Genomic DNA, 12,250 nt, shown 5'->3' on the forward strand with positions numbered 1-12,250 from the left:
GAGTCGCGGATTATTCATTTTGAGCGTAAATTGAAATTGTTAGAGAGTGAAAGGGACGTTTTTTAGAGAGAAGGGAAGAGGAAAATTTGGTGGGGAGAACCACTTTTCTGGGGCCGGGACCATGGCGGACGAACATAGTTTTTACCAGCCCAACGGCGTTGCGCACATAGCCGGCAACATCGACGAAGAGGTAAGTTTGTAGTTTTTTATTTGTTATATTTCATATATCATTAAATGTAGTGTTTGGGTTTGGTAGTTAGAACACATAATTTAGGATTGGCCAGTTTAGGATTTCAAAGTTACAATGTCAAATTTATAAATAGGATCAAATGTAAGTTTTAAAATTCTAACTTTTAAACATATAAGTTTAAATTCAAGTGTTATAGTTTTAGTTGTTAGGGTTTTTAAAATATAATATTTAAATTTTGTACGTTGAACCTAATGATTGTATTTTCCATTCCTAAATTTTAAGATTATAAGTTTTGTAGTTTGGCTTTCTAAATTTAAGATTTAAATTGTGAAATCATAAGTTTAGTTTTTGTTTATTTTAATCTAAAGATTTGAGTGTTATATTTAATCTTTATTTATTTGTATTTAAAATGATAAGTTTAGTATCTATTTCGGGTTAAACTTGTTTAGTATCTATGGGTTAAAATTATCAGTGATGGAATTTAAACTGATTTTGTTCATGTCTCTCACATTCTACGTCCAAGTAGGTGTATTTATAGTGTCTGGAGGCAACAGAACATGCCTCTGCATGACAGGATCATACCATATCTGGAGAGGGTCGGTAGGAGTCGTCTCAGCCACAGTATACTCAGACTGATGTCTGTCAAACAAAGTAACAGTGAAGCACCTCGAGTCTCTCAAGTTGCGCTCTATCGCCTTTACCAGTGCCTGGCAAAACTGTTGGCCAGATCCTAACTGCGCCTCTGTAGTCTATCCTAGGATGACAAAAAGCTCTGCCAGCCTCCCATATGTGGACTTCACTAGTGCAGTGATCGGCAGATTCTGTTTCCCCTTTAATACAGAATTTACACACTCAGATATATTTGTCGTCATGTGGCCAAACCGTCTACCTCCATCCTAGTGTTGGTCCACTTATCATACTCCAATCGGTTGGCCCAATCACACATGGCCGGATTCTCAGTCCTCATAATATCAAACTAATAGTCAAACTCTGCCTCAGTCTTGGCGTATGCTGCATTCACTAGTAGCCGCCGCGCATCCTGATCCTTGAAACTGAGGGCAAAGTTAGTGGCAACGTGTTGAATGAAATACACTCGATATGCATGAGGCGGTAGCCATGCACTGTCAGTTGCCTCCAGTGCAGCTTTAATGCCATTGTGCCTGTTAGAAATCACCAGAATGCCTTCTTGTGGGGTCACATGTTAACGCAAGTGGGATAAGAAAAAAGCCCAAGACTCCGCATTCTCCCCTGCCATAAGTGCAAAGGCAACGGGCAAGATATTCGAGTTTCCATATTGCACGATTGCCAGGAGCAAATTCCTGCCATACTTCCCATACAGATGAGTCCCGTCAATGCTAACTAGTGGCTTGCAATGCCTAAATGCCTCAATGCATGGAGGGAATGTCCAGAAAATACGATGAAAGTACCTCGTAGACTCATCAACGTGATCACCAACACGCACCGGAGAAGTATTCAACAATGCCACAGTTCCTTCCATCGTGGCTTGTACCCCTAGGATCCAACGTGGCAACTCGGCGTATGACTCTTTCCAATCCCCATATATTTGTGCAACTGCCTTCTGTTTTGCCATCCACACCTTTCTATAACTAAGCCTGAATCCATAGGTTGCCTCAGTAGCTTCTTGCAACACCTTTATCGTAACCGCTGCATCCGCCCTAACCAACGAAAAGATCCTCGCACAAATGACGTGGTGATCGAGCTGTCGGTGGTCGCTCGAAATCGAAGTGGCCAAGCAAGTGTGAGGTCCGCTGTACCTTCTAACCTCCCAATTAACCTTACGCTGCCGAAGTGTGATGCGAATCAACCACGTGCAGCCGTTCCCAAACTCATTGCATCTCCCATGAAACTTCAGATGATCTGACTCCATCACCCGATACTGAACTCCACGACGGATGCTATAATCCTTAACACTCAACACAGCTTCCTCCTTAGTCTGGAAAGATTGGACAATCTGAAATTCTCCAGAAGGATTTCCCTCGTGTAATCCCTGGCCTCCAAAGGTGGGATCTATGTTCGGTTGCTAGCCGATTGCTTCCAAGTTCACTGTCGAGAAATGTGGCGGTTGTTAGCCTGACCCAGAACTGGATGGCCCCTGACATGCTGGTGGGGTCCTGGGAGTATCCTCCTCACTGTCCCCCAATATGTGATCTGGCTCATCGTCCAGATCATCCTCTCGCATCACATTCTAAACATGATCCGACTTACCCTCACCAAAAAGAGCAGGAATCAAACCAGGTGACCTAGCTGCCATTGGTGGAACAGATAGAGGTTCAACCAAAAGACCACCAGCTGCAACGACAGGCATCGAAGTTGAGGCACCCCCCACCATCATCGACTGAGGATTCGGTGCTGATGCACCAGAACTGTCGACACCATCTTCCAACTTGGCATACAGCTCGTGTATTCTCACCTCCAAAAAACTGCGCCGACAATAAAATAAAACCTGCATATCTTCGTTCGACCCTATCACAAATGTTTTATACTGCACACCAGTAGACACAACTGCAATCGGAATCTTGTAGAACACCTTCCTTACCCACTTGGACCCACACAACCCTACCTTTTGCAATATGCTCGTCTTTAGTTCTAACAAAGTATTTGTCGAACGGATAAAAATACTAACCAATTCTTTGTCAGTAAACTTAACACCGTGCCTTTTGATTTTTTTTTTTTTTTAATTTTTCCAGAGCAGTGGACTAGGACCAAAAAACTCTCCTCACTCATTTGTGAAGATGTGAAAATGACTCTCTACCATTGCACCACTTCCCCTTGGTGGGTATTTATAGGCAAAGTAGGTGCAGGCATAAACCGCTGGATCCCTGTCGCAGTTTATGCCTATTTGCATCCTCCACAGAAACCGCGAGACCCCTACCGCGGTTTCTGGCCTAATTTTGTTTCAACGTAAACCGCTGGAGGGGTGCAGCGGTTTATGTATACTTTGAATCTGTAGGATCCCTCTCGCGGTTTACATAGATTACTAGAAAGTTATATTTTAGTATCCATTTTGCAAAAGTTATATTTCAGTAATATTGAAGCTCAAATATTTTATTTTGGTAAATTATCCGACATTTTATGTAATATTAGAAGCTAAATTATTTATTTGTGTGATTTACTCTTAAAAAAATACTTATTTGCATTTCTCTAAATACTTTAGATACTAGCATATTTAAACTTAATAAACTAATTTAATTTTGATACTGATAATGTAAACAAGTTTATATAACTATTTAATCATATTCATACATTTAAATAATATTTTAAATAATAAATTTAATAAATTAATTATTTTGTTAATGTAATAATACAAATTAATTATTTGTGTAATTTTTTTACAATAATAGTGGTATAAAATTAAATTCTTAATACATATTGTTTCGAGGTTTACCTGAAACTGAAGTAAATTGGGTTTGAATGTGAGTTTCATATTCCTTATAATGAATGTTTGGATGTCTTTTCCAACTAAGCGAAGCCGTCCGAAGTCTTTGAGTGAGGTTGGTGGGTGATACTTGCAAAGGACTCTGATGCCTAAGTTATTAAGGGTTTAAGCAGGTTTTTTGTGAATTGGGTTCATGAAATACCTGTGTGTGATGGGGGTATTTATACAATTAGAGTGATGGTCTGACTATCACTTTGTAACTTTTCCACCTATAATAATGGGTGATTATTTTCCTTGTATTTAGGGGCTATTGAGATCCCATATTTGAAATAGTGGGCGAGTTTGTAGGGATACAGGTCAGTGTAGTTGAGATTTTATTGCTGCACAAGTTGGGTCGAGTGTGTGGATCGAGAGACCCGCTCCTTGCTCAGATCGGTGGATAAGAAAGGATCTCTTGGACCTTTCTCTTTTATATACTATGTTTGTTCACTTTGGGCTTAGCTTCAATACTGGGTTAGGGTATGAACAGTGCTCCTGCTCGAAGTCGACTTTACGTAAGTCGGACTCGAGCAATTAGGTAGGTAAATCATGATGGCATTTGTATTCTAAACAAGTCGTACAGTTTAGTACTCGAATCTGATCATTCTATAGGTCGGTTTCACAACATGATTTTAATTGAGGAGGTTGGTTGACTTGACGTGATTTTGATTAATGTGACATTTTGCATTTAGTAACTGCTGGCGCGCCTTTTCAGTTTTCTTGGTAACTATGCATAGAATTTAAAACAAGGTTAAATTACCAATGCACATGATTTCGGGGCTTACCTTGCTCCCAAGTGGTGCTATCATTACCAATGAAGATGACACTGCTGGAGATTCTATGATCGTTGGCCATGTTTATGGCCTCTGTTTCTATTAGAAATCCAAAAGTTACTTGAATGTGATTATTGAAAATAATCTGACCTTTAGTGTGTCATGTTGTCTGACTTGTAGTATTTTACATGGCTAGTTATTTTCTTTGATAGGTGTACGATCTGTATGTATCTTCAATAGTTTAAATTATGCCTTCTAATATTTTTGCCGAGTTAGATTGGGTAGACAACACAGTATTAGCAACTATGTCTGTAATGGATATGAAAATCTTAGAAAATTTTTAGCTTAAGCACCTTATCTCTAAAATTCAAGAAGATGATGAGAAGTATGTTCTAATATCCCCTGATCTTCAAGAGAGAATCTGTTACGCCTGATTCAACAAGTCAAAACCATGCTTTTTATTCATGTATGAGTGTCTGTTTCTTAGATTAAGCATGAAAATCCCATTTTTCAATTTTGAACAAGATGTGTTGTTGACTTCCCGAGTTGCTCCTACCCAATTTCATCCAAATTCATAGGAGTTTATGGAAATCTACTAGATGGTTAGTCGGGTGCTTGACCTTCTCTTATCCCTTAAGATTTTCTTTTGCCTGTTTCAAACAAAACCTTTTAATTCAAAAAAATAATAATGGACCTCTTTTTGAGTGATTCAAGGTAGGAAAGTGTTCTCTATTTTTGAAGAGTTTTTTCATGACTTTAAAAATTACTACTTCAAAATTTGACCTATTGAAGGTGTCCGACCTTTCTATTTGAATAAAAAATCCCAATATATATTCTACCTGCATTGGACGGAAGAGTCAGTGGTCATAAAAAATACAACTTCGAGGAACTTGACAAGAATGAACAATTGATCGTGACTTTGTTTCAAGAGTATTGGGATCGAGCTCCTAATCTCAACACCAAAAAAATTTTGATAGCCAAACCAAATTATGTGTGGATCTAGTTAAATAGATAGTTTTATTTTGTAGATAGCTTTCTATATACACTACTTGTACATGCTAAGTCTTTTTTTTTTAGATAAAATGGTCAACAGCTTGGACGCTTATAAAAAACTCAAGCAGGCTAAGAAAAATGAAGCTGCTTGCCAGGCTAAGCTACTAGAGACCAAGAAGTCCGGTGACAGCTTCACTCCTCCCCCCAATTCTGGCTCGACCTCTTCTTAGACGAAGGACGATGAGAAGGAAATACGCGAAGAAGAGAAGAAGTGTGTGATTTATGCGCTCGTTGTGTTTGTTGCTTTTGTTGGAGTCAATTTAGTAAAATTTAGAGTCAATTCAGTAAAATTTTATCTCTAAATTTTTTTATTTTTCAAAATAATTTAGTCATTCACAATAATTTTTTTAGAAAAAATTGACATAAAATTACCAAATTTGAAGGATGAAAAATTCTCATTTTTCTAACAATACTTGAAAAAATTGCTGTTGAGTTAAGAATATAATTAACTTAATGATGATGGCAAACATTGATTTATTGGGTTCAATATCCAATTGGATTTAATTATTTCAGCTAGTGATACAAGCCCAAAATAATTGTGCAGCAGCCCAAACCAATGAAACAAAGAAAAGCTTTGTTAAGATAGAAATCTATCTTGTTTCAGACATAGCAACAAGGAGAAAGAGAAGCCCACTAATTATCCATATCCATAAAACAAATGGCTGGCCCCATGAGAAATCAAGGAGGGCTTCAGGTCACAAACTGATGAATCAAGCCCATGATTCATCACAAGCCCAAGAAGAGATCCAAGTCCATTCAATCAATTTGAATTGGTAGCTAACTAAAGCAATGCAACTCTATTTGCATCTGAACTAATCCCTTCTCCACTAAACCAACTCTTTGTTCTCTTTCTTCTCTTCTCTCACCCACGTATGACAAGATGGCTATACTAGGGTTCACATCCTAGAAGAAAAAGGTGTTAACTATAAAGAAGAAAGAAGAAGAAATCAGATCTAAGGCATTATCAGAAAATATTTTCATTTGTGGTACCCGAAAGTAGTTTGCTAAAGCTTCCTTCTCTCTCATACCCATTTCTGAAAAAATAAAGAAAATAGAGGTTATGGAATTCTACTGTGGATCAACGGTCAAGAAAGGAATTTAGAGCCAAAGCAAGAATAAATGGTTCAGATATTTGAAGATATTAGAAAAAAGATGAAAGAGAATATGGAAGGTATGAATGCATGAAATATGAAATCTCTGCTACAGTCCCATCTCTCGTCTGTGTCGCTGCTGCTCTGATTTTGTGAGAAGAAGAAGTCAACTGTGTCAAGCATGGTGTGGTAACTGAAATCATTCAAAAAGAAAAGAACTCTTCATTTTGAAGGCAAGGAGAGAGAACCAGAATCTGAGTTACATTGAGAGTATTCCCTGTGAGAGTTCAACGCTTTGGACTGTGTTTCTACATCAAAGAAACATACCGCCAAAATGAAGAACAATCATAGAGAGTTCTGAAGTTGGTTCATCTGATAGCTTTAAGGTTGTGATCATCATCTCCTTCATGGGTTACTGGTTTATTATTCTGTTTAAATGTTTATATTTCTCTGTTTTTCTTGAGTGGAAAGAGCATAAATATGAGGCATTTGAAAAAGCCAAATAGAGAGAAAAGGCAAAGAGAAAAACTTAGAGAGAAAAGCCAAAATTGATTTCAGATTTCTATTTGTTTGTATTTCTATTTTGCATCTTGTATCTGATGTATCCCTTGCTAAGTTGGGTAAGCACTTAGTGTATTGAGAGTCTAAGATGTTGCCTAGCCAAATCAAGCTTATGTTGAAGTTTGGTTTGTCCCAGATAGGATTATGTTGAGTCCTAGGGAATTGGTGTTTATAATACTTGAAAGTATAGTGAAAATTCCACCAACGTTGTAGTGGAGAGTGGATATAGGTTGCATTGCACAGAGCAACTGAACCAGGATATATGCTGGTGCCATTTTCTTCTTCTCTGCACTATTTTGTCTCTTTGCAATTTATAAGACAAAACTAAATTGTGTCCTGCATAATCCATCACGCAGACAAACAGAAGCAAATTTTCATTTCCAAGTTTTAAGGGTTAATCAATCAACTTAAAAGAAGGCCGTAGATTCAACCCCCCTTCTCTAAGCCATCAAGAACCTTCAATTGGTATCAAGAGCTAGGTCTTAAGAATTAAGCTTCACAACTTGGAGGAAAATTCTAATGGCAAACAACATGGGTGCAACCACTGTGGCCTACACTCTAACAGAGGGCCAGTCAAATAACATGCCTCCCTTCTTCAATGGGAATAACTATGCTTACTGGAAAGAAAGGATGCGGATCTTCATTCAATTAATTGACTATAATATATGGAAGATAGTGGTAAATGGTCCTAAAATCCCTACTAAGACAAGTGTTGATGGAGTAGTGACTCCAAAGGAGGAAGCCGAATAGAATGATGATGACAAAAAGAAGGTGGAGCTGAATGCCAAAGCAATAAACTTGCTACACTGTGCTATCAGCTTTGAGGAATACCGAAAGGTATCTAGATGCAAGACGGCAAAAGAAATTTGGGAGAAACTCCAAATTACACATGAGGGCACCAAACAAGTCAAAGAAACAAGGATTGATATGCTGCAAAAAGAATATGAGATGTTCACCATGAAGGATGGAGAAAGCATTGATGAGATGTTTGAGAGATTCTCAATCATCATCAACAGCCTTGATGCTATGGGCTTGACACACACGGAACAAACTCTAGTGAGAAAAGTCCTTAGAAGCCTTACAAAAGAATGGGAAACAAAATCCACTATCCTAACTGAGAGCAACAACCTAAGTCCTTTAACCTATGATGAGTTGAGAGGAAAATTCTTAGCATATGAAGCCACACACACCAGCCAAGACACAAAGAAAAAAGGAGTGGCCCTAAAATCAAAAGTTGAATCTAGGGAGAGTGATTCAAGTGACAATTTTTCAGATGACGAACTTGTCTTTTTTGCTAGGAGATTAAGAAGGCTAATAAGGAGCAAAGGCAAGTACAAGGGATCAAGTTCAAAGGAGCAAAAGAAGGATCTCAACAAGGTCACTTGCCATCACTGCAATGAGGTAGGACACTTTAAGTTTAACTGTCCAAAACTCAAGAAAGAGGACAAGGCAAAGAAAGAAAAGAAGAGAGTGCTCATGGCATCTTGGGAAGATCTAGAGAATGATTCGGATGAGGATGAGGACTCCGAATATGAAGCTCAAGTCTATTTCATGGCTGGTGATGTTCAACTAGAAGAGGTAAATTACTATGACTTATCTCTTGAAGAATTACATATTATTGTTGATGATCTCACTCACCATTTTGAAAAATTGCTAAAGAAATACAATAAATGCAAATCTGAAAATGATGTTTTGAAAGATGAAAATGAGTTTTTGAAAGAAAAAGTGAAGGAGACCGAATGTGCTTTTGATCTTGTTGAAGAAAATAGATTTTTAAAATCTGAAATTGAAAAATTTAAAGGAAAGCACACGGTTGACGCTTCACAAGAACTGATTGCAGAAAATGAAAGATTAAATGAAATGATTAAAGGGTTGAATAATGATTTAGCAAAATTTGCACACAGTTCCAGGAACTTGGACAAATTACTTGCTAATCAAAGACCATTATTTGAAATATCTGGTTTGGGTTATGTGACAGAGGATGATGCAGTTTTTGAAAAATCATTTACTAATACCGAAGCATCAAACTCAAAGACAAAACCCTCATTTGAAATTTCTGGTTTGGGTTACTCAACTAAAACTGATGCTAGTTTTGAAAAATCATTTTTTGATAAAAATGCATCATCTTCAAAGACCAAATCATTGTCCAAAAATTTTGGTCTTGGTTATTTCATTAACAATGAGGTTGTTTTGGAAAAACCACACTTTAACAAAAGTGCCTCATATTCAGGAACCAAATCTGTTTCAAATAATTCTGGTTTGGGATATGTTGCAAAAACAAGTGCAGTTGCTAAAAATTAATTTTTCAAAAGAAATGCACCTTACTAAAAAACCAGAAAATTTCAAATTTTTAATCACTTTCAACACCATACCTTAAATCAATTTCAGCATCATAATATTAATCACTTTCAGCATCATGCAATTAAAAATTATTGCTCCAATTGCAATAAAATTGGTCATTCTTCCCCTCAATGTTTTATTGACAAAAGAATTGTGGGAAATAAAACATATAAGATTGTTGGTAATTTTAATGAACTTGGGCAACTAAGATGGATTAACTTCAAATGACCTAAACTTGTTTGGATACGTAAGGCCACTTAAAAATAATTGCAGATTTGCCTAGTGTCCAAGAGGAAGAAAGACCTATGGTACTTGGACAGTGGATGTTCTAGGCACATGACAGGGAAGTCTACCTTCTTTGTCAGTCTCAACAACTATGATGGTGGCTTTGTGACCTTTGGGGATGATGGTAAAGAAAAAATAATTGCAATTGGAAAAGTGGGTAAAAATCTTTCTACCTTTATTGATAATGTTTTCTTAGTTGATGGATTGAAACACAATCTTTTTAGCATAAGTCAATTGTGTGATCTTGGTTATTTAGTTATTTTTAAAAAATTAGAATGGCAAATTGTGTGTGAAAAATCAAATGAATTGTTATTTGTAGCTAAACGGTGTGATAATGTGTATGGACTCACTCTTGATGAATTAAAGAATCAAAATGTAGCTTGCTTTCACTCAAAAGATTCTGAAAAGTGGCTATGGCACAAAAGATTAGGCCATGCTAGCATGTTTCAGATTAATAAGCTTGTTAAAAGGGATTTAGTAAAAGGTCTTCCTAAAATTAGATTTCACAAAGACATCACTTGTGATGCATGTCAAATGGGAAAACAAACAAAGAGCTCTTTTAAACCAACGGAAGACATTTCTACTAAAAGATCGCTTGAATTGCTACATATTGATCTCTTTGGTCCTACAAGAACTCAAAATTTGGGTGGTAAACATTATGGTTTAGTGATTGTGGATGACTATACAAGATTTGGTTGGGTTCTTTTTCTAGCACATAAAAAGGATGTTTTTTCAGCCTTTGAAGCATTTTGCAAAAGAATTCAAAATGAAAAAGATTTAAAGATTGCCTTTATTAGAAGTGATCATGGTAAAGAGTTTGAAGATCAATTTTTTTAATCCTTTTGTAATGAACTTGAAATTTCACATAATTTTTCTTGTCTAAGAACACAACAACAAAATGGTATTGTTGAGAGAAGGAATCGAAGTCTTCAAGAAATGGCAAGGGCCATGTTATGTGAAAGTGAAGTTCCTAGGTTTCTTTGGGTTGAAGCCATGAATACGGCATGTTACATTTTAAATAGAACCATCATTAGGAAGTTTTTAAAGAAAACTCCTTATAAACTATGGAAAGGAAATCCACCAAATCTAAAATATTTTCATATCTTTGGATCCAAGTGCTTTGTTTTAAATACCAAAAATGATTTAGAAAAATTTGATCTAAAGGCCTATGAATATATTTTTGTTGGTTATTCCACAACTAGCAAAGCTTATAGAGTCTACCATCAAGATGCTATAATAATTGAAGAATCCATACATGTTACATTTTGTGATTATAATGCTATTCCAAGTGTTTTGGAAGATTGTGATACAGAAAATCAAGTGAAAAATAACATGAGTGAAGCCCTTAATCAAGACCAATTTGAATATGTGCAATCTGCCCCTGTCTCAGCCGATGCAAACAATTCTACACAAGACAATTTGATTTTATCTCCTGCAACTGATGAAATTTTTGGGAATGTCAACCAAACTAAACCATCTCAAGTTGAATCTACTCCTAAATCATCAAGGCCTCGTGAATGGAGATTTCTAAAGAACTATCCTCAAGAATTCATCATTGGGGATCCCTCCCAAGGTGTCACTACAAGATCCTCAACAAAAATAGTTCTGAAAAAAAAAATAATTTGGCACTTCTCTCTCAAATTGAACCTCAAACTGTCAAAAAGGCTCTAGGTGATCCTTCTTGGGTCAAAGCCATGGAAGAAGATCTGCAGCAATTTGAGAAGAATCAAGTGTGGACTCTTGTACCGGATCCAATTGAAAAGAAAGTGATGGGTACTAAATAGATTTTCAAGAACAAATTGAATGAGGATGGAAGCATAGCAAGGAATAAAGCTAGATTGGTGGCACAAGGACATGATCAAGAGGAAGGGATAGATTGTGATGAATCATTTGCTCCTATGGCCCGAATGGAAGTTATAAGACTTCTCCTTGCTTATGCTGCCCATTGTGGTTTTAAACTTTTTCAAATGGATGTGCATTCTTAAATGGTGTGTTTGATAGAGAAGTGTATATGGCACAGCCCCCTGGTTTTGAAAATAAAGAATTTTTAAATCATGTTTTCAAGCTTTCCAAAGCACTTTATAGTTTAAGGCAAGCTCCTAGAGCTTGGTATGAAAGACTTAGTTCTTTCCTTTTGAAAAATGATTTTCAAAGAGGCACCACAGACACTACTCTATTCATTAAGAATTCTAATGATTCTTTTATTCTAGTTAAAATTTATGTTGATGACATAATATTTAGTTCAGTCGATGAGTCCCTTTACACTGATTTTGGAAAACTCATGACTAGTGAATTTGACATGAGTATGATGGGACAACTTAACTTTTTTCTCGGACTTCAAATTAAACAAACTTCAAATGGTATTTTTATTCATCAAGAGAAGTATACCAAGGAATTAGTTAAAAATTTTGGAATAGAGAATGCCAAACCTATGGGCACTCCCACGCATCCAAACTCTTAGTTAGATAAGGATGAAACTGAGAAAGATGTTGATGAAACTAGGTACAGAGGTATGATAGGT

The 12,250-nt window shown here is 36.6% G+C and overlaps 1 protein-coding gene across 1 annotated transcript; it reads right to left on the bottom strand.

The window, feature by feature from the left end:
* Positions 1–1,166: 1,166 nt before the first annotated feature.
* On the bottom strand, positions 1,167–4,481 carry LOC107615324 (uncharacterized). The gene is made up of 4 exons (XM_016317406.1): positions 4,412–4,481; positions 2,417–2,797; positions 1,426–2,218; positions 1,167–1,350 (listed from the first exon to the last, which is right to left on the bottom strand). Exons 1-4 carry the CDS (start codon positions 4,479–4,481, stop codon positions 1,167–1,169), a joined length of 1,428 nt encoding a protein of 475 aa, XP_016172892.1.
* Positions 4,482–12,250: the final 7,769 nt, after the last annotated feature.

This window comes from Arachis ipaensis, chromosome B9 (genome assembly GCF_059453495.1).
Source record: "Arachis ipaensis isolate K30076 ecotype BB chromosome B9, ASM5945349v1, whole genome shotgun sequence".
NCBI lineage: Eukaryota > Viridiplantae > Streptophyta > Magnoliopsida > Fabales > Fabaceae > Arachis > Arachis ipaensis.

What these genes read in the sequence shown, in the direction of transcription:
- LOC107615324 (XM_016317406.1), bottom strand. Translation starts at nt 4,481, where the DNA reads ATGGCCAACGATCATAGAATCTCCAGCAGTGTCATCTTCATTGGTAAT. An exon ending in TCCTGCTCTTTTTGGTGAGG is followed by an intron (nt 2,219 to 2,416) that starts GTAAGTCGGATC and finishes AACCGAACATAG; the next exon opens with ATCCCACCTTTGGAGGCCAG. An exon ending in ATGGCAGGGGAGAATGCGGA is followed by an intron (nt 1,351 to 1,425) that starts GTCTTGGGCTTT and finishes GATTTCTAACAG; the next exon opens with GCACAATGGCATTAAAGCTG.